This window comes from Telmatherina bonti (genome assembly GCF_933228915.1).
Source record: "Telmatherina bonti genome assembly, chromosome: 15".
In the NCBI taxonomy this organism is placed as follows: domain Eukaryota; kingdom Metazoa; phylum Chordata; class Actinopteri; order Atheriniformes; family Telmatherinidae; genus Telmatherina; species Telmatherina bonti.
Genome location: NC_136613.1, coordinates 18,444,556 through 18,468,199, shown reverse-complemented (window position 1 = coordinate 18,468,199; position 23,644 = coordinate 18,444,556). Strand labels below are relative to the sequence as shown.

At 37.5% G+C, this 23,644-nt stretch overlaps 1 protein-coding gene across 1 annotated transcript; it reads right to left on the bottom strand.

The window, feature by feature from the left end:
* Nucleotides 1-4,447: 4,447 nt before the first annotated feature.
* slitrk5b (SLIT and NTRK-like family, member 5b) lies at nucleotides 4,448-7,054 on the bottom strand (the record flags this gene model as incomplete). Its single annotated transcript, XM_079254500.1, has 1 exon — nucleotides 4,448-7,054. The coding sequence occupies one exon, from the start codon at nucleotides 7,052-7,054 to the stop codon at nucleotides 4,448-4,450; it is 2,607 nt and encodes an 868-aa protein (XP_079110626.1).
* Between the last annotated feature and the right edge of the window lie 16,590 nt (nucleotides 7,055-23,644).

Below are 23,644 nucleotides of genomic sequence, written 5' to 3'. Positions count from 1 at the left end.
CACTTTTCAGTCTTTTCGTTTTGCATGTGCAAGAATCTTCTTTAAAAAAGAAGCATAAAAAAAACAAATAAAGCATTTCTCAATACTCACTCAAACACATAATCTGCCCTTTTTATTGCACTGTACTTTCCTTTGTAGCCTTTTTTTTAATTACAAAAGTTGTAACACATTTGGGAAAAAAAGGATTCTCTGAGGAACTGTTACAATCAACTGAATGCCAGTCCACAACAAAACACTGTGCATCAGTCTGTGCATGTTTGCAGGTTTAAAGTGTTTTCACCACAAACTTCACTGCAAAATATCAATGGAATACAAACCTGTGGAGGTACACATCATGCTTCACTGTGAACATACAGGTAATTAGTTTTGATGAATTTCCAAACAGCAGAAACAGGTCAAGTCATCACGAAATATTTTGAACACGTAAAAGGCAAACAAACCAAGACTTCATCCTTGGTTAATGACATGGCAAATGCTGCATAATACCTGGTGACATGCAGACAGGGTCCAGATTCATTCTGTCCTCTAACTGGCTGAATTATCAGGACGGGTTCGGTGCATTATGCACACGTAAATAACTTATTCTTTGTATTGTAACTTTCAGTCACATTTCTTGGCTTAAACTTTTTTGAATGACTTTCCGATCGGGGGATGTTCGTAGTTTTCCTTGGAGCAAAGAACTGTGAAAAATCACCCTATGGTCGTCACTTGTTGTGATATTCAACATACTACCTATAAGATATGCAGATGTGTTGGAATAAGACTAAAAGACACTGACTTCACCTCTTCTTGGCAAATTAAACATTTGCACATAATCACAGGACACTCGCGCTTCAGCTTGACATGTTTTCTGAATTGACAGGATTTGTAAAAGAAAACAAGTGAAAAGAAATAACTGAAATTTGTCAGTGATAACAGAAATGGAATGAAAAAAACAACATTGAAATGTCTTATATACAGTAAACACTTTCCAGTCTTTTGTTTTGCATTGCACTATCTTCTGTGGACTAGATTTAAAATGAATTTCTTTTATTTTTTGTGTGACCCCGAAAGCAAATATCTGAGATAAACAATGCATTTCATCTAACACAAAACACAAAAATCCCCTTAATATTCCCTTAGAAACACTTTTAATAAAAAATATATGAAGGTTTAAAATAAATTATTTATCCAAAATGTGGTACAAAAGTACCGCTAAATATTTATGTGTGCTAAATTTCAAATTGAGGCTTACAATATAGAATAAGATTATGTTATTGGCTATTTGCATTGTTGCTGGGTGGCGACTGAGGGATGAGCTGTGGGCTTTGTGCACAGATTGTCTAAGTATGGTTTATATCTATGCATAGTGCAAGATTGTGTGACATATGAAACATCTCTGTATGCATCTGTCAAACTAATTATATGGCTATATGTTAGTAACTTGTGCATTTAGGAGAGTGACATCATCGTTGACCAGCAGAAGTCAATAGTGCATTTTTTGTTTTTCCTGAAAGAAAAATTAAATAAACGTAAGGAAAAAAACCCCAATAACATTACTTGTTTGTAAAAAAAAAAATGCAGTTACTCAGCATATGTCACCATGGGCCTGATGCTAAGAGATTTTAAAGTTTCACAACTGGATTTCAAACAGAGCAATATGGAAATATAGTAAAGCAAGAAACAGGCCTGCCTCAGTGTCAGTGTCATGCTTCGTGCTGCACCCATATAAAAAGTACATGCGTAATTGCAAATTTACATTAGTGCAAAAATTAACCGGTGCTAGTCACACACTGACACTCTGTTAAAGCTCCTGATGTCTCTGAGATAATATGAAGATGTCTTTTGATTTCATTTACTGATGCGTCAAACCCACCAGTACTCCAAGAAAAGCAGAATATGTTATTTGTATAGTGTTTATAAATAAAAGCTATTATGATCATATTTCCTGAAGGAAACGTTTGACTCTTTTGAGACTTTACCTTCTGTTACACAAATTACTTGATCATGTGCGAGCAAGATGATATCATGATTAAGTTAAAGCACTAAAAAAGCTAAGTTAGGTTTTGGAAAAAAAAAACATGTGGTCATCTTATACACATCAAGCTGGTTGTGTGGCAGCGTTATTAGTAAGAGTGGTAAGTTAAGCTCAAACCCTCAGTGTGGCCTTGCACATATGACCCATTTTGCATCTGTTACCACCTCTGTTGCCATCTCAGAGACATCAGCAGCAGATCGGCTTCAAGTCTCCATACCGCCTCTTTACTTTCACCTAAGACACTGATGCACATTGAAGGTGCATCAATCCCTGCTTGAAAGTCATGCTATGAAAAGGCCTAGATATTTACTTTTCAGTTTCTTTATCCTGCGTTTTGAAATTCTAAATTAAAGTCTTTCTTCTGTGTTTATATGTAACACCAGGGGTCCTGACAACATATCACACCATCAGAGAACAGACTACAGAAACAGACAGTGTTTCAGTCCCTGCATGGGAGGCAGGTGGAGCGGTTAAGACTGGATTTTTAAACAGAATACTGGGTTTTAGCTTTCTCAGGGAACCAATGGGGCTGATACGTTTGGACTAGTGAGTTCATTGTATGATCATTATTTTATTTTACTACTACTGTACAATTCTTTTTTGTCCCCAGGCATACTCAAACTTGATGTGTGTGTGTTTTTTCAGCAAAAAACCTCTGAATGTCAGAGTGTGTGAATATATGGATCGGATACTTATTGCAAAGCAGAACCAGCAGAAGTTAAAATGAGTGCCAGTTCAGCTGTTTGGCAAATGTTTAGGCACAAAACTTCTTAGTTACCATCAGGAAAACATAACAATTTGGGTCAGTATGGACCCTTTCAAACCTAATGTAAACATACAGTTAAACAATACAACACTACTGTTGTTTCTCTGATAAGGCCGGGCGACAGTATGGTTTTAAAATCTTCAATAAGGCAAAACGCGACACTGACATATGTCTTGCACTGAACCAGCAGGTCTATTACATGCTTTGATGTGTTAATGAGCAGATAACAATGTCATTGCATGATAAATAAAATAGATTTAAAAAAAAAAAACAAAACAGGTTTTACAAGTGAAATAATTGACAGGATTTTGTTTGAGGTTTGTCTCTGGGAATTTAAGTTTGCATATACTGTTTTGTTTGTTTTGTTTATTTGTTTTAATTTTTTTTATTTGTAAACTACTTTGGTGTTGATACAAGCACAAAATAAAAATGTAAATACATGTTGAGATAAAATTTTATAAACAAGATCAGTTTCTCTGTAACTATTCAAAATAATAGCTGCAAGTTATTTTATTTCAGTTCAAACTCATCACATCTTTTGGTTAAACATATTTCTTTTTCTTGAGTCCCAATATGTGTTGCAACTTTCACAACACATGCCTGGATGTTTGTGGATGAGAAAGTTTCAAGGGAGCACCACAATTTTCCAGAGCATGTGCACTTGACCGGTTCAGTTTGCTTTATGATACTAATATTATCATTATCTTTCCAACCTGCAAACAGGAATGCAAAAATTTACTGCACCTTTAATCTGTGATTTGTGATATTACTCTGGAAAATGCCTCATGACTCTATGCATTTAATATTACCATCCCAGAGCAGCAGAAGTTAAATTGCCTGGATTAATGTGTCTGGCTCCATTTAACTTAATCTTTATAAACAATTTCTGAACTCATCTAACAGCAAACTGACTTGTCCATTAGTAAAAGCAAGTCACTTTCACGGCTAGTTATAAATGTACCCAATTTGATTTTCTGCAACATGCATGCATATCATTTGAAAAAAATAAGTAAATTATATATATATATATATATATATATATATATATATATATATATATATATATATATATATATATATATATATATATATATATATATACATATGTATATATATACATATATATATATACATATGTATATATATATATATATATATATATATATATATATATATATATATATATATATATATATATATATACATATATGTTGTAAAAACAGAACTGTCAGTCAAATCTCTGAAAAACAAATTAAGATTTAATTTGGGGCAAAAGCCTATTGTCTATGTGGTTCATTAACAATCCCAAAATGTGGCTAATTCAAGAGTTAAAGCTCAGTCTCATATTATTGTCAAGCTCCAGTATAAATGTGATGATAGGATGAGTCAGTGGAGTCCTGAATCCGTAGTTGCTTTTCATATTTACACATTTAAACCAAACGTTTAAACCACACTAGTGTTAATTGTTGTTTTAAAGGAGTAGAGCCACCTTTATCACTCATTTCTGTATAGCATGTTTCCAAAAATGCATGTTGTGGCCCACAATGCTCTCTGCTGACTTAACAAAAATGTTTGTTTATGCTTTTAACACCTTTTTTAAGTCCTCATTAAAACCAATACATTGTATAAAAGCATCCACCGTATCCGTGTGGAGGCCAAGTCTCTTAAAACTGTGTAAATGTAGTTCGTTTCTCAAGAACCTCAAGGTAATCTGGATCAATATGCAGCTTCGCTTTGAGTTCCCAGTACTCGCTCCTATTAGGCTCCACATAAACAGTACTTGGTGCCGTACAGTAAAGTATTGTCTGTTGTATTCTCTCTGGGTGCGGATATTGATGCCTTGCATCAAAGTCTGAGGTATAGTGATTTGATGAATGTGCTCCATGTCTGCAAGGTAATGTTTTGCTGTAGCGTCTGTTCTTGTCAGGCTCAAGTACATCTCTGTAGCAGCACGACGGATCATCATGATGAGGGGTTGAGGGCTTGTTGAGAGGCTCTGGGGTAGTGGCACTGTATTCGGAGCTTATCACATTACTGGCTGCCTCTTCATCTGAGTTACCAAGAAATGCGCCACTCAACTCGTCAAAGTCTCTAAATCCATCCACTGATTTGTTGTCCATTGGGGTGTGGGCAGCAGTTCTGCATGTGGATTCTGTGGGTGGTGGGATATACTCGTATACATGTCCAGCTGATGTTCTGACTTTCGGAATGGATCCCTTTTTGTAAAGGCCATATTCCATGTTAAGAGAGCTAATGCAAGCATTCATTGAGTTATTCTGCTCATTTTGATTCTTTTGACGTCTCTTTTTCACTGCCACAAACAATCCCGCAGCCACAAACACAGACATAATGAACATGAGGAGAAGAGCAAGAATCATAACAGATAAAGGAATGGCGCTGTACTGAGAATCTGAGTCCAAGGATGTTTCTATAGTGATTGTACTGCCAGGAAAAGATTCTTCAGAGGGTGGAATCATGGACGCAAGTATATCAGAGTTATTAGGGCAGAAATTAGTTGTCTTAATGTATCTCATATCCTCTCCAGCTAGCCTCTTAGGGGAGCCACAGATGACATTGTTTACAACTGTGCCTGTGCTAAGCTGCTCTAACCACATTTTCAAATCCAGTATGCTACAAGAACAATCCCAGGGATTCTCATACAAATCAACTTGAACAAGTGCTGTCAGCTGATCTAGTACACCACTGACTGGCAGATAACGCAAATGGTTGTTTCGGAGATTAAGTCTAGCTAATGTTAATCCATTAAACGTACCCTCTGGTAAAGTTTTCAAAAGGTTGTTGTTTAAGAAAAGAAGCTGGAGTCTGGGTACGTGCTGAAAAGTGTCAGCAGAAACCTCTTTAATAACATTATATTCTAAATACAAGAACTGTAGGCTGTCTAATCCGTAAAACATTTCAGATGTAAGGCGGTCTATCAGATTCCCATTGAGGTATAGTCTTCGTAGATGTGTCAAATCGCCAAAAGCTCTGTCATGGACACGAGCTATTCGATTGTTACCAAGATGAAGCAGATCTAAACCAGTTGCTTCAACAAAATCTGATCTTTGTACCACTGGGATGTAATTCCCTGTAAGATACATCTTTTTGGGATTGTAAGGTTTGGGATTTAAATCAGAGATTTCTTCTATCTTTCGCTCCTGGCAGTTGACATTCAGGCCAAGGTCTGAAATTTGTAGATTGCAGGTGCAGGCGGTTGGGCAATCTAAAGGCACAGGAGATTTGGTCTGAAATGATACGATCTGACCGTAATTTTGTGGTTTATTTGATGGTGCACGAGCAGTGGGTTTTGATTTTAATTTGGCCGACTGGCGAGGTCCCTTGGTAGGTCTTGATGAGGATCTTGCAATTCCAGATGAGGTGAATGAGGCTGCAACTAGAGCTGGGGTGGTCCTATAGTATGCATTGGTGCTCAAATGTGGCAGAGGCGGCATCTCATATTCAGCGATGGCTCTCCTCGGGCACAACTCTTGTTTTGAAACCTCATCAAGGTCTCTCCCATGAAGTCGAAAGGGGAACTCACAAACAACATCACCAACCAAGGCGGTGTATGATATGCTTTCGAGCCATGTTTTAAGAGCAATCAACTCACAGGAGCAGTTCCACGGATTCTCCTCCAGCTGTAACTCCACCACACTGTTCATGTGCTCCAGCAGACCTATGTATGGGAGAACTTTCAGCTGATTCCCCCTTAGGTCTAAATGAGTCAGTGGTACGTAATGGAAAATATTTACAGGCAGATTTGATATCAAATTGTCATTTAGGATGAGGACCTCCAGATGTCGAAGTCTGCTGAAGGCATTTGGTTCCACATGGGTGATGTAATTATAATCAATTTGTAAATATTCCAGACTTTCCAGGCCAAAGAAAAACTCTTCCTTCAAGGCATCTATTTTGTTGTTGTTGAGATGTAGTCGTTTTAAATCCTGCAGTCCATTAAAAGCTCCTGCTTCAACATCAGATATTTCATTATTCCCCAGATGTAATATTGTAAGTCCTTTGTACTCAATGAAATCATTGGCAGATAGCTTTTTTAAAAGATTTCCAGTGAGGAGGAGATTATATTGATAGAAGTGCACTGGAGTGATGTCTGAGAGACTTTCAATTCCTCTGTTTTCACAGCTCACTGTAAGTATCCCTTCCTTCTCCTCGCAGGCACACAGTCTTTGACATATTTCTCCATAATGGCCAGACATCTCAACAGTGCACACGGATGTTGCACTTAGCAAAACATAAGGAATCCAAAGCTGCATTTTCCTGCAAATGATGGCCAAGCTCACAGTCCTGCTAAGGGATCCTCAATGTCATCTAAAATAAAAGACATACATTGTGATGTAAAACAGGGCAGGCAGCAGTGAAAGCAACTTCCACACAAGAAGCGACCCAGAGGTAACTTCAGTCTCTCTGGCTTCTATTTTTTTTTCTTTCTAAAAATCTCAAACAAAGCAACTCCTTCAAGCAATGTAAAGAACAAAAAGCAAGGTCAGAGCTATCTTATGTGCAAAACAAAGGTCCAAATCCGCTGTGAGGGAAAGCCATATACCATTTACTTAGGACGTGGAAATGTGATTAAACAAATGGTTTGAATGTAAAGCTACGCAAATGACAAATACTAGCGTCAGAGGAAATACAATCTGCATCATTTCTGCCAAACTCCTGCTGTTATACATACCTCACGCGCACTGATGAAGCTGCAGACTCTTTTGGTGTTTCATCCCGTATTTTTTTAATCCGTTAAAAAAAAAAACGAAAACGGAAACAGGATCTATTTTACGCGGTGTCTCCTGTCGTCTCTGTTGCACAAGAGAGGATGAAAGAAACGCTGATCAACCATAACTGCCAAATGCTTCTCTTTCAGCACCCTGTGCCGGAGGAGACGCGGCTATGCATGGCTCCAAAGTTGCTTATTCTCTCTTCTGTCTCCATCTCTCTCTCTCCCCCCTTCTTCTATCTCTCTCCGTGGACGCTCGCACTCACGCGCACTCTGGCTCACTCGGTGGTCGGGAGGATGTCAAGTCATTTCATGCACAAAGAATCAGCTCACTGGAGCATCATGCTGAGAGAGATCCCTCCAAAAATATGTGGTCTACCTACCGACTATAAAGATGTCCCCAAAAATACCCATGGTTTAGCGGACCACGGCGCGCTCCTGTGCAGCAACACCGCGCATCATTCATGCAGAAAACAAAACCATGCTATTGTCAAGTCACATCAGCTCTTCATAATCTGCCAATCCTGTTATGTTAAATGCCTGCGGGAGGTGGGGGGTGGGGAGGGGGGGGGGATAGACTGCATGACACGGATGTCGCTGTCTTTCTTTTCACCTGGGAGGAATTGATTCTATTTCCTCAACAGCTTTCCGGTTCTTTTCCTTCTGCTATGTTCTGTTTGGTCATCTCCCCCCAAAACTATGTGCAGTCCCCATGCAAGAACAACTCTCATCAAACTGTCAACTTCTCACCGATGGTTTAGGAACCCTCCTGTTATGTTGCGGGTCAAACTGACCCATTTACAAATAAATAAAAAATAAACAAAAAGTTTCTCTGCTATCTTTCCCACCATGTCACATTGATGTCCATTCAAGATCCGTGAGTTGTTAGGTTACAAAGAATAGATTCCTTGCTTATTTTATTTTATTTTATTTTATTTTATTTTGTTTTATTTTATTTTGTTTTATTTTATTTTATTTTATTTTATAATTTAATGGTCTCTTTCTAAAAAATGAGATGGCATAGCTTCTGACCACTAAACGGCTCACTGAGCAAAGCAGTCTTCATATATAAAGACATCTGATGTATAATGGGAGATTTTACTATGTTTGGATTTGTATTGTTATTTCCTAACATGCTGAGAAAGAGCTTAAGTATTTAAGTGTTGTGGTTTTGAATAATGCCGTATTCGCCTATTTGTTTATATTAAACTATAAGTCATAGAGCATGACTCACTGTACTCACTGTGTGTGTTATCACCTGGTCCTAATGGAAACCAAACAGTTATGAAATTACCCTCACAGAGGGATAATCAAAGTAAATAATTCAGTTCTCGCAATTAAATTTATCTGATCTGAGCTGGTGGCACACAATGCATGCAAAGTTTTTGTTGGCTTAGCAACTAAGCAAAAGGTAAAGAAAAAAGACCCGTTGTGACCTTTTCAGCCTGATGCGTTGGCACTCATGCGGAGACATGTCAAGTATCGTTGCTTACTGCTGTGTCCTCGTGGAGCTATATCCATCATCCTCTCCACTTGGCTCATGCTCACATGGGAGGAGAGCAGGCACATCAGGGACACCGCCTGTGGCTCGTATTAAAGTATGAAGGCTGCATTCACTGTGCATGCAATTCATTTATGCTTCTGTTTTCTCTGCCCTGAAAGGTTTTGTTACCCCAGATTGGGTCTGATATTAGCTACAGCATTAGCTTAACCCCATCATTATTCACTACTTTTGCATAAATCAGCATTTATCTTTATTACATCATTAGCTATATTTTTCAGCTGTCTCGTATCTTATTTGATAGCTGTAATTACAACCATGATAGATGTTGTTATATTAGTAATATTTGTTAATATAAATCCAATATTCAGTCAAATTTGGATTAAACTTTGTGTATTTAAATTTTGTTTATGCTCATGCTTTTGTTTACCGTCAGCTTGATAATTTATTTTCATCCATGGTCACAATGTGCAGAGGGAGCGTGAGGCACACACACAGGCGATGCATGATATGAGCCTCATTTAATATCTCTCCAAGTCTTCCATGACACTGAACATAATCTTCACCAACTGGGAACAGAAAGCAGCACACTGCACAAACACACTCCCATGCATGTGCTCAAAAACACACACATGAAAGGAATGATCACAACAAATGAGTGAGTGAAAATGATGACTAACAATTATGCGTTTCAAGGTCAGAAATAAACAAATGGAGTTGGAATTATGCCACAGAGGATGATGGGGAGCGCTTCTGATTTATGTTGCATATAGATGGCATGTTGCACTTTATCATCTGTGTCCAGCTGGAGCAAACAAAAAACAGTCCTAGTAAACTGCTCTGCCATTGTCTAGCAGGAAGGCTCTCAAAGGTCTTTGTTACATCAGATGTGATGCAAAACAGCAAACAACTAAACAACCCTGAGCTTGTTAGATGGTCTTTTAAAAAACTAGATTAGTATACTGTATGTTTTGTTGTTTAGAGACATATGCTGAAGCAATCTAACTTACAGATATTTTGATGAAATATAATAATTAGTTCTTCATTTTACAGTGGATTTAAACTGATTATTAAGATTCCAATGATTAGTCCTTATTATCCTGTTATGCTGGTATGGTTTTGGGCAATTTGAGGGAAAATAACATGTTTGTTAGTACAAGGCACTTACAGTTACTGATCAGACCTTGTAAATTAAGAACATTGCAATACAATCTATTTAATTATCAGCTCACTACAAAACAGCAGGAGTTAAGAAGAGTATTAAAACAGGATGTAGGGCATCTTTCAAACTTGTGCTTCAATAAATAACTCATGCATTTAAGCAGTTTTGCAGCTGGGGGCTCCAGTCTTAAAATAATGAGGAACTTGTCAGTGATTTATTAAGATTCATGTACCTACAGGAGACTTAATGGGTTAAACACGAGCACACTTCGGAAGCAGTTTAGCCAATCAGGGTTGGAACAAATTGCCTATATGGTTGTTCAGGGTAGTGAAAACTTTAACCCTTTATGGGGCAAGTTTTGATCACTTTGTCTTCTTTCATATTTAGCATGAAACTATTTTTTTTTGTTGTTGTTGTTAATGTAACAACAGAATTAAAGTCTTGGACAGAAGGACAATTTTAGGTTAAAATATCTAATTTCAAAGTATTTCATTGAGTGCCCGATAAAGGGTTAAAACATGAGATGGTCAGATAAGACTTGGAAAGGCCACCTTTTAGCAGGTGATAAGTTGTAGGCATCGAGGGCAGAGTGTTGCAGCTGGCCTGACACACTGCATCATCATTAGATAAAGAACTGAGGGTCAGCTAAATGACAAGGGCAATAAGGGACAGGGCAAGAAAATCAGCCATTGATACAAGAACACTTGACAACAGGCACTGTGAGTACATGCAACTGAGGGCAACTCCAGTCTGCCTTGAGGATGTGTGGGGAAAACAAATATGTTGGATACACAGTCAGCCACCGTGGACGACATGTCACACCTTTCACACATATCTCTTAGTGCTAAGGGCAAGGCCTTTTATGGCAGTCAACACCGTTTGTAGAAGGCTCACACCAGTATTTTTCTCTGGGCAGTTTCACATAATTACAGCTATGCACAAAGTACCTGCTTAAAGCTGCTCCTTTCATTTAGGTGTTGAAATGCACAAAATCTCTATATTTTCTATCATAGCAATGTAAATAGTCCAAGTTTCCATCCATCCATCCATCCATCCATCCATCCATCCATCCATCCAATTAATATTGCTCTATTTGAATATTATATATTTAAGTATATTTGAGTTGAGTGTAATATGAGTATATTTAATATACTCATATTATTAACTTATTAAAACATGGCTCTGTTCATCTTTTTTCTAGTCTTGAATCACAGAGATCTTCATTGTTTTTCCAGACTAACTTGCCCAGGATGTACTCAGCATGACTCCATCAACCTTTTCATCTCATCCGACGTGGTTACTGGCCTTTCTCCTCACTTAACTTGCTCCCTGGACACTGAAATTGATACTACACATCAGCCCCAGAGGCTTATTTCACAAAGATAAACTGATACAAACACATTAAAATTCAAAGTAAAATATCTGTAATTTTATCGCATCTGCATGGAATTATTCACCATTACTTTGTCAGTAGGTTTATCCCTCTGTTCTCCTTGATTATATACTTGAATAATGATGATGAGAAAGTCAGTCGGAGAAGCAAGATTACATTTCATTACATAAAATGAAAGGGAAAAATGAAATGTTGCTTTCTCAAGCATTTCCTTGGTCTGGGGACTCATCGGAGATGCTTTTATGACACCTGGTGGTAAATGAGACTCAGCGCTTTAATAACAGCCTTTGTTTTCTTGTTGTTCTATATCACCACCTGTTGGTCAAGTAAGAAATGCATAAAGTACTGAGGGGTCACAAACACAACACACTTTTTGATGATTAACATGACTTACTGCTTATGTGTCGAAACCCAAATAGAACAAAAAGCAAGTTTACAAGTTACAAGGCAGACATAGCTTATTTTATTATAGTAAGAAAGGTAAAATGATTTTTTTTCATGACAGGTCAGGCCAATTAAATTGCTTTCTGAGTGTCAGATAAAAAAAAAAAAAAAAAAAAAAAAAAAAATATATATATATATATATATATATATATTTAAAATGCCATATTCTTTAGAGTGATTGTTTCTTTGGCATAATTTACCCTCAGAGCTAACTAAATAAATAAATAAATAAATAAATAAATAAATAAAAAACAAAACAAAAAATAATAATAATAATAATGTAAACAATATTTAAATAATAAGTTAAAAAGCACTAGTTGTTTCAGACTTTGATATTTTGTGTGAATTGTATAAAATGAGCCTTTTATATACATTTCTCATATATAAATGTTTACTATTATTACCGTTTTGCTTCACAATGAAGGATGATTTTCATCATCAAAACCAAACTGAAAACTTAAAACACTTGCCACTTTATATCCAACCTGAAGATGGCACTGTTGACTTAAGAAAGAGTTTTGTCAGTTAACCCACTCCACGCCTTTCTTTGTTAATCCCCGTCAAAATCCCTGGATGTGATGACATTACAAGCTACTTTGACTGAACAAGTATAATAACAACTGAATAATATATAAAGACTGTTCAAACTCAACTGGCAAAGTTGTTATAAGAGTAAATACTTCATGCAAATCTCAATTTCTGATTTGAAGTTGTTCTATTATGACAAACCCCAAAATTATTCTTTACATGTGTCATTTATTTGCAGCACACATTAAGAAAATACTCAGTATGACTTAAATCCATCAAACATATTTTAAGAAGTTTATTTTTTGCATGTATTTTGCAGTAAATCACGGCATGACGTTAATTTGGTTTTGTAGAAGTAAAAAAAAATACATGACATGCCTAAATTAACATTTAGATGTTTTAGAAACACTGTGACAGGGAGCATAAAATCATTTTGCCTCCCTTGGGTGAAAAATAATATCCTTTACACCATGAGCAACCACTTGAAGATGCTCTGCTTGTGGAAATCAAAAGGATGCGTGAGAGCACAGCTATTTACTCTCTTGACAACTCCTGCTTGGGGCTGATGTGAGCAAGATAAAGTCTTGACATGTTCACAAAGGTCAATTGCTGTGAGGTGCCTGTATGTACCTAGATACCAGGAGGGCTTCCTTCCCTCTTAATTAAATACAAGAAGCACCTTATCTTGGTTTCTCATGCTGACAAGGCTCCCCTGTAAACCAAAGACAACTTTTCCTTGGATGACAGATCAAATGCTAATGAATAAACAAATAAGACAAAAAAAAAAAAATCATCACGCAAAACTAGAATGAACAACTGTGCTGCAGTTCGCAGAGGACAGCTAAAGCCACACTTATAATCTGAAGCAGAGATCTGTGGGTTTTATCTTTGCCTCCAATGATTCAAGAGTCAAGGTAATTACCTTGGTCAGAGAGGTCGAAATGGAGCGGTGAGGATTTAAACTTTGTTGCATTTAACCAAGCTGAAGGAAATAAGCTGAATGAAATTGAGATTGTGCCAGATCACTTGGTAAAGACATTAAATGACACCCTCGAGCACTGCTGTGCAATTACCATCATCTCAAAGTGTGACAGTCAAGATTTTAGACTTTTGTCATTTTGCATCTGGAATAATTCTGTACCAATTAAATTGTGGTTAAAAAGGGGGGGAAAAAAAAGAGCTACCGGTACTTTGATTGTCAAGTGTTGACACTTTGCCTTTTTTACCCCACAGAAACAGGTTGTTACAGAATTCCCCACAGAGAAGAGACAAACAGCGGCTTGTAAAAGTGTGGCAGCGAGGTACTTGAGCTTTATTTAGCTATGTGCCTTTAATTCACATGGGGTTTGGGTGCAATGTCGTTCGTTCCTAACCACAACATTAAAAGGATGGAGGCCTCTATGATGTTGCCACGGTAACACACATTTTGCCTTTAATGACAGTCTCTGCTCACACATCTTTTGCCTGATCATTTGCAGCCCTGATAGTGTTCAACCTACACTGTGTTGATGGTATGTATTAATAAGTTATGTGGCTGCATGTGTGTTTAATTTATTCTGCATTTATGTAGCATTGGGTGTTTTTGTTTTATTTACCCACAATTATTAGCTCACAGCATGTGTTTGCATGCATGTTGTGTCATGCTGCCTGGCATAGCAGTGCTGTATTTGCAGGACAGAGTGCATGTCTGCATGTTTGTATCAACATGAGTTGCTGTTCCTTGGTATTACGCCCATGTTCCGCACCAGCGATGATAATTCAGCTGACCATCACCTCTCATGCTCCCATGTGGATTTGGTTATAAAGCGCGGGAGAGCACTGGCTGAGACGACATAAACAGCTTGAGCATTTCTATCACGTTTATCAGTCCATCCAGCATCCAAACGGTTATGGAGTTGCTTTCATTTTCAGCTCATATTTGTATAGCCTTAGGCAGCAACCCAGAGAAATACTTAGCAGCAGGCAGGACCCATGCAGACAAATGCACATCACTGATGTTTTAATGCTTTTACCCAATAAAGGTGAGCGTGCATGTTTGTGAGATTTTATTCCAATTAATTGCCCAAATTTCTCTGCTGCCATTCATAATCAATATTTCATCTTACATGAATAGAAATTGGAACATGTGCCGGTGTATTCGTCTCTCCCAAATTATCTCTATAAGATGACGGTCTGTGCATGCTTAATTGCAAATTCAAAGGATGAGAGGATAACAACTTGCGTCTGCGAGCGCCTGCACATGTGCGAGGATGTGCAGCCTGCAATACCACTGTAGGTTTTCTGAAAATAGAGACAAATTTTCATTTTCAACTCATTATCACCCCATTAAGTCATTTAGAAACTGGTACTAAGCATGCTTTGAAAGCTCAGTCTGTTAATCGCAGAGCTGAGCTCTATAGACTTTATTTGTAGTTACCTTGAGGCATCTGTGTGCATTTGTGGGGTCTCTTCAGCAGGAAATGTTGGTGTTAGAAGGGTTCAGTTGGCACACTTCACTATGAGTTCACAGATGATTTTCTGAAGTATAATTTGGCCTCCAAACGCCTTTGCTCAAAGAAAAAGATTTGTATCTGTTGAGCTCCTTGAACAGCATGCTTTTTACTCTGTAAAACAATGCTCTTTTGGGCTTATTTTGAAAGAGAGAATATTCCAGCTGTGGGCTACCTTGTAGGACCCCAAATACTTAAAAGGACCATGTATTCACATGTTTGGGGGTTGTTTGGGGCCCAGGATTTTACGAAAACTTCAAAGGATAATGGGATAATTACTGCACTTACCACCAGGGGGAAAGAGAAAAAGAGAGAGGGAGACACACAAGGAGTCATATGGAGAGAGAAAGGGGAGAAGGAGGGGGAGAAAGGGACTAATGACTGTTCAAAATAGACAATAAATCTAAGCGTGCAAATTGAATGGAAACATGCTCTCATCAAATCTGTGATTATTATTATTATCAACTTGGATGGTGTCATCTATTTTTGATCTGCTTTATAGATGAATTGGTGACAATTTCCTGTTTTCATAGTTTGAAATAGCTATAAAGCTAATGTGTTTTTTTTTTTTTTTACGTTTCTCTTTTGAGCATATAGAAATCAGTCCAGGTAACACAGCTGGTGAAAGCGTGGCTGATAACAGCACGCTCATACTGATTAAATTGCAATCGATTCCCACAAAATGTCAGGAAACGCAAGGGTCTACTGCCATTTAATGTGTGTCAGATGAGAGCTGTAGGTAAGGGTCTGTGTTATCACTCATATGTCACGGAATGCGGAGAATGACAGGGCGGTGCCAGGGGTTTAATTGGCGTTAACACTTGCAGCGTAAAGCTCAGGCTGAGTCTCCCAGGCAATACACAGTAGATGTGAGTCAAGAGAACACTCAACAAGCTTTGAAGGGAAGCAGTTATATTTACTTACTGAGGGGATTTTTTTTTTCAGTCTAAATCTCTACAATAGGCTGGAGAGTGATGGACAAAGTGAAGAAAAAAAACTGAAACAATAACTTGAGCACACACATAAATCTAGATCAGTCAACACTGGGTTTATCATGTGCAAATAAATAAATAAATAAATGAATAAATAAATAAATAAAAAAAATCTCGAGTTGATAAAAACTGATTTAGTTGACTAATAAAACAGAGCCTATGATCAATAGGGCTGTAAATTGCTGTTGTTGGATAAGGATCTACCAGAGCTGAATAAATATAATCATGCAAAGCAGCCTCTCCAGAGGCTGTTGGCTATCTACTACCTATTCATACGTGTGTCCTTTGTGCTGCAGGTGCACAGACGGGCTCTTGAGTTATTTTAATGCGAACCGAAAGCAAGAGCAAAAAGACAAAACAATTGACTTAAATCATCTTGACTGACAAAAACCATAAATACTAATTATCCCTGTAATTGACGAGGAGGAGACAGCCAGTCCTGGTCAATGTGCTCAGTTTAAGGTTTCAAAGACAGAGGAGATTATTCTTTTGGATTACCTAAATGGCTTCGCTGGGGAAAAGGCCATTAATCAAAGGCCCCCTCTGGTCAGGAAATAGCTCCATAGAAAATATCTACAACCTTCTCATTTCAGCAGAGATTTCTGGCAAAGCTATAAAGCAGGGTGTCATGAATGACTGGCCGCACTCCAAACCCATTAATGATGCGATGATTGAACTCTCATTCACAGAATAACCCAAGACACTCAAAATGTCATATCAGCTTTGTCAACAAAGGTTGTTGAGAGAAAAAACCCCAAGGTCACATAGTGGAGACATTCTTGATGTTGCTTGTTAATGTTTTGACTTTTCAAGTGACAGCGCAATATATATACTGCAGCCTATTTTGGAACATTAGTTGCATGCATAGTCCTGAACCTTTAATCATTTTGAGCTAGAAAAATAATTTTCAGAAAGTTCCCCAGGAAATAAAAGCTGAGCGATGTTGTGTCTAAAAAAATAACTTTACAGAACGTACTGGCTGCACAGAAACGTGTAAATCAAAACATGATACACACTGTCTCCCACAAAGATGAAAAATCCATTTCCTTATAATTCTCTCATGATTTTCTCAGTCATGTTAATAAGTTACTCTGCCTGTGAAGCTGTGTTTCATTCATGTAAAACACTTTCCTCTAGATGTTGTCCTCTTTTGAATTGATAGGGGGATCTCCAAGATTCCCACATGAAGCATGGCAGAGAAATTCTGTTGGAAGCACATCATTTATTTTGCTTTGTTCCCTTGTTTTTCTTCTCCACAGCAAGGTGTACAAAATGCAAACATGTGGGCTAATTCAAACCTCAACCATACAAGGAAATATCTGATAGGGATGGTGCATGCTAGAAACGTATGAGAGTAACAGACTGTTCCAGCTTGTGTACAAATAGAAAGTGATTAAATTAAAATTCTTTGCAAGTGTGAGGCTGCCAGAGTGATAATCAAGGTAGTGTGGGAGGATGAGAGGGTGAATTAAATGTGGTAGAGGGATTTTCATGTGTTGTTTTTCATTTCATGTCTTGTTCAAATATGTTTGTGTCATTGTGTGCGCATGCAATGATAAGCTAATAAATGTACAATTACCAGAAACGCAATCTTATTTTTATTTTTAAGCTATATAATTTATTATATTACAATTTTTAGAATCATAGCTTTGAAGTCTATAATTCAGTCGATGCACCGTTATATCAGGTTTCTCCCACCGAAAAAAGGCAATTAGTCTATGCAAGTGTGCTGTGTTCCTTCACTTTTTGCCTTGGGATGGTGATGATAACATTTTTCGGGGATCGGTGTGCTGTCAGTGGGAGGAGTAGCTGCTAAATGTGGCAAAAGAGTTCCTGCTTTACTTAAGTAGAAAGATGTGGTAAAAACAAGACTAAATTTAGCTTAGAGTTTTGGACAGAAAAACATATTAAAGCTTTTAAAAAAAAAAAGAAAAAAAGAAAAGAGTATGAAAGAAACTCAGTATGAAAAAAAAAGTATTTTGGAGCTGAGACCAGAACAAAGGCTCTTTTACAAAAGTTGGAAGACGTTTGTGCTCTATGCAAAGCCGCCTCAAGATAAAGTTCTTAAAGTGTTGTCAGATGCTGCACTGAAGTCGGTGACGAGGCACCCATGTAAAGTTCTTCCTGATTCTTCCTTTAACTTTGTTCCAACACAGCCTCACTTCAGAATATTTAATAGCTGTGTTGACTTTTCACTTTCCAACAACCCCCCCCACCCTTGAAACTTCCCTAAACAAAACAAGTAAAGTAAAAAATGGCTGCCTTCCTTTTACTTTGCCTTTTCTATAATTAGTGTGGATCAAAATACACTTTGTGACACTGGAAGAAATAAAAGTAAAAAAGAATAAATAAATAAAAGCAGGAATGGAGCAACATTGTTAAAAAGGGGCAAGCATGTTCATGTTATTCTACAGTATATATCATTATTTATTTAACAGAAAGAAATGCCTTTGATTGAATCATACAACCAGCCCAGGGTGCCACAAGAAAGCTACTGAAATGATGAGAGGATAATATTTACCTGCCTGTCGTTTAAGATAAGGATACACCTAATATTATTTCCTATTTCTTTGCTTGTCGGTGGGGAGGGGGTGGCAGACACAATTGTTCTCTAACAGCCTCTCAGGGTCCCAAGCCCAGATAAATGCAGAGGGTTGTATCAGGAAGGGGATCCCAAGTAAAACGTGCCAAAAGATTCGCTGTGGCGACCCCTTAAGAGGGACAAGCTTACAGGGAAACAACAACAACAACTAGGTAGTGGGCGGGGCCTCTGCTAGAGGGATTCTCAGGCTCACGGGTCACTGAGTCCTGGACTGAAGTCACACTTGGGTGCAAGACTTGAACTCTCACTCACAGTTTGTTGGTCTGGATGTGGCTTTGCTCAGCCCTCTTCTAAATGGATGCATGGTCATCCTTATGGTGAGGTGACTGGTTTGTTGGTAAACCTAGGTCTTGGGTATAAACTCAACTAATTCCTTATTGTGTTCTCACTTTCTTTCTTTCTCTCTTTCTTTGTGACACACACACACACACACTTCACTAACATGCATGTTTACACAGTTACTGTGTTATTACTATAGTTATGTTTTCACAGTTATGTTATTTGTCTTCGTATAGAACGTCATTCTCGACTTTGTTTTCGAACATATGCTTTCTTTTAGGTTTCCTCAAATGTGTAAGAGCTGATTTTTCTGTCTGGGTGCTGATTGTCTAGTTGTCACTGTTTTCTCTCTTTTGTAGTTTTGTCTCAATTTTTTCTTCTTTTCACTCTCCCCTTCTGTTGTTCCCCTGTCAGATTCAGCACTAATATATAATTCAGCAATAACCAAATTAAAAAAAAATAAATAAAGAACAATACTGAAGCATCAAGGGGAGCCTTATGTACACATCCATAAAACTCCCTGTTTGCAAAGCAAATTTGTTCGGCATAATACAGCAGTGAGACCATCATTCTGCTTGCCATTTTTCTGAACAGGACAAGGTTCCTTGTCAAACAAGATGATCAAGGCCACATAAACCAGTAATTCTTTATGAACAGCATAATGCTTTTTCCTATCAAGATGTTCAAGAGGATTTGTTTTACACAAGAAGGTAAGCGAATCACAAACAGAACATATAAAGTACCTTCTTATGAAGCACCATTGATAATACAGTATATTAGCTATGAACCCACTAAGCACCAAAATTGCAAAATTGTGATAAGCACTGAGCCATGTCTTCAGAAATAGAGCTTAAACCTGTTACCGCTTTCTACTGTTAAATGGCAGACGCAAGAGTATTGAATGTAACACAACTGGTATGCTAGGGTGGAGGGGTTTATTTGAAGTTTAGGAGAAAATGCATTTGAACAACGTCATGGAGGAAGCGCTCAAAGTTGGTGATGCAGCATGGATTCCAGAGATAGCACACAATATATTGAACATTTATTTCACTGTTGATGAAAAATAATGAAGAGTTCTCACAGCTTTTATGCTTCTCTGACAACAGGGAAAAGTGGTGGGTCCAAGGGGCATCCCAGTACAGAGCTGTTCTCCACGCTGCTAGGATACCTCAGTGCATTCAAGCCAGTAATGGATGAAAGCTGACATCATGTGGAGGAACATCCATCACTGATCAATACATCCGATTTTATTCTATCAAGTCTGACAAAAGCTGAAATTGCAGCTTGTCTAACCATTAAGTTTTATGATTCACTGTCGCCCCTCCCCAGCTGTCATGGAGTCTGTTTTGATCAATGAAATCTTGAGATAATGAGATAAATGATCCTGTTATCGCGAGAAAACTGTCCTTGTTATCTTGAGAAAACGATTAAAAAAGAACAACAGCCATGCATGGCCACTCTCAGCTTCCATATGAAAGGTTAAGAGGCAGGAACATCTGGGACATGTCTGTTACTGGAGCATTTCAGCAAAAGAAAATTGTTCCTATATGTTCTTACTTGATAATAATACTTTATTAACTTGCTTATGAGAACTGTTGTTACTTATTATTGTTTCAACACTTTGATATTGTGTAACCAATGCAGACTTTCTCTGCTTCCTTTTCTTGACCGAATATAATGTCTCCATCAAGGTCAAAGAGAAGTGGTTATGAGAAGAAAGAGAAAGACACACAGTGCTTTAGAGTATTCAGATCCAGCTCTAATCTTCTTTCTCAAGATGATGGAAGAAAAAGATCTCATATGACGGAAGAGTCTTTTAAATGGATTGGAGAAAAAAAAGATGACGAGAGCCCACGCAATCACTCCTCCCTCTGGTGCAAGAGCTAAATCCCCAAAGGAAACTCCTCATAAACATTCATTTTTTTTCTCCAAGGCAGCTCAAACTATGTTCAGATTCTCATTTATTGTAGCTTTGGTGCATAACCGGTGCAGCAACCTGGCAGCATGTCGACCAATCAAATAACCTGGAAGCAGGTCTGCTGCCTCTGCCATGCTTGTAATTTCCATCCCTCTGACAGGCCTTCCAGTTTAATCGAATTTAGAGAAATTCTACAGTCAGTTAATTGTGTATTAATTTCTTTGGACTTAGGTTTAATCAGTAGCATGACTTGTTTGTTTAGACCAGCAGGAGGGTTCACAGAACTGCTGGATTGTGGGATTTAAAAGTCATGCTGGATGGTTATGTTTCATATCCTCCACTAAAGGGAGAGGAAAATAAGAAACCGAGGCAATGTAAATGCTCCCTCTCCTCATCTAAGCCAGGATGAAACTCCATTTTAGCAGCCATTTTCATCCACACATGTGGAGTTTTCAGGGAGGCAATGGTGAAAAGAAGGCATTTGCTTCCACAAATTGCATGAAATCCTGCCTAGGATTTGGTGATAAGGGTTCAGGATTTGAGAAACATATTTCTCAGTGAAGGCTTGATAGATGCTTTTCATTAAAATATTTTTTATCTGCGGGATAAGTGACCTTGAAGAAACAGTGGTTTAATTACCAAGGTTAAAATATCTAGAGCGATTAGTGTTATCGTCTTTTCTTTTTTCTGGGTTAGATGCAGTGTCCTTGTTGCAGACAGACCACAATGAGAATTGAAATGAGAGTGGATTGGATAGGAGGAATTGCATCATAGTCTGATGTGGAGTCTTTGCCAGTTTAAGTATGCTGATTTAGAATGCAAAACTAACTCAGTTTTTGTTGTGCCTTGTTAAAGCTTTTTGTAAACAGTAGGCAGACCTCACACGATCTGAATTTTCATGTTTGATATTTAAAATTTTCCACAAAGAATTATTTGCAAAGCCTCACTGAAAAATGTCTTATTTATTAAGTCTAATGGAAGATCAACTAGATAAGGAAGAAGAAGAAGCAGACCTGTTAGAGCTGGATTTCACTGCAGAGTTCTGGCTCTGAGGTCAATATTGCAAACAGTGTTTTGCCTCAATTACAAACAGTTTTGATCCTCACGCTCCCTCTGAACTAAACATTTACTTATTTAAATTTACTTCCAGTTATTGCCTGAAATGACAAAGAAGTCCGTTTCCTAGCTGTTAATAGATGTTGTGAATGACTGATGCCTTGGTATTTGGCATGCCATGACTGTCTGTCTGAGTTCTTTGATTGTGTCTCATTGCTTTCATTATGTCTCTCTCAAACAAATTTAGCATTCAGGTCAATATTGAGAACAGCCCTAACTTTAATGAGCCTTGACACAGCGCCACACAAGCACTGAGGATCCTTACTTTGATTATGGACCATTATCATTGTGGGACAATGAACACAGAGGTCACAACATCTTTGAAAATTGACCCTTACATTCTTGTTAATTTTTTTCCTTTCTTTTTTCATACCATTGGCTTCAGGTCATTAGAAATCTAGTGCTGTGCTGTCTTCTTTGTGCTTTTTTTTCACCAACATAATCAACTCTCTGAAGTGACTGCTTCAAATGAATATTGTTCTGGTTACATGTAGTCAAGAAATAAAAAAGGATAATAAAATTGTATTGAATTCTTTCAGTTTTCTTACATCAAACGTAGGCAGATTATTAGTTTTATACATGAAATAACTTTTGATTCTTTAATAACAATGAAAACTACAGCACTCGTAATTCCTGCTGTCATTTCATGATTATATTGTTGTGTCACTGTTGCAATCAGTGAAACTGAGGACAGTGATACAAAAATCTATCTCCTTTTTTTCATCGTAGTAATGCTGCAGAGGGGTCAAAGGATTTAGCAAAATGCTGTTTGTTTTTTGTTTTTTTTGTTTTTTTTGTGTCGTAAGATTTCATGCCTACAGCTTGTCAATTATCTTCCTGAGATTACATTTTTCTGACAGCTGTGAATTGGAAGATTTCAAAGCAAAACTATCATTTGAAAAACAAGAAAAGTGAACAAAAAAAGAAAAAGAAGCATTCCAGGAGTTATGAGCTATGAATGCCACAGCAGTCAAAGTCCAATCGACATACCAAAGAAACAACCTTTTGAGGTTTTTGCTTTCATCAACAATCACATCAAACAATAACCATCAAGTACAATTGAAACATTTTTTCATGGAAAATGTGTATTAATTTTAATTTTTTTTTTTTTTTTACGACTAAATAATGTCAGCTGGATGTTGGGTTTGGCTGTGACAAACGGAGATGATAATCATTTGTGTAAAAATAGAGAGAGTTCCTTCTTTCCAGTGGGGTATGTTATTTGTTCTTCTTGGTTGTCAGTGTGTGTGCATTTTTATTCTCAAAAGGCAGAAACCGTTGTTCCTGTAATCAGAAATGTTAGCGGCCTGTTTGCTGTGGAGAGCTACGCAAAGTAGGTGTTTGTACCTGCCTCAGAATGCATTTTCTTCAACCCAGGCAAAAACAACTTTATGTGAACAAAAAAATCTTATTCCCACATTTTTTCTTACAGAATTTATTGATTTCATCAACCTTTGGAAATGTGCAATGTCAACATGTTTTAAAAAAAAAAAAAAAAAAAAAAAAAAAAAAAAAAAAAAAGTAAGTAGCTTTGAAACAGCTTATTTCAAGTAAGGTCTTTTCAGCAAATACTATTTCATACATCTGGGATGGTTTTTAGGACAGATGATTTATTCATACTGATCTATGTATCTGTGTTGACGTCAGTGCATTTTGTAGAAACTGGACTCTCAACATAAAAAGCAGCATGACAGGAACCGATTTCACT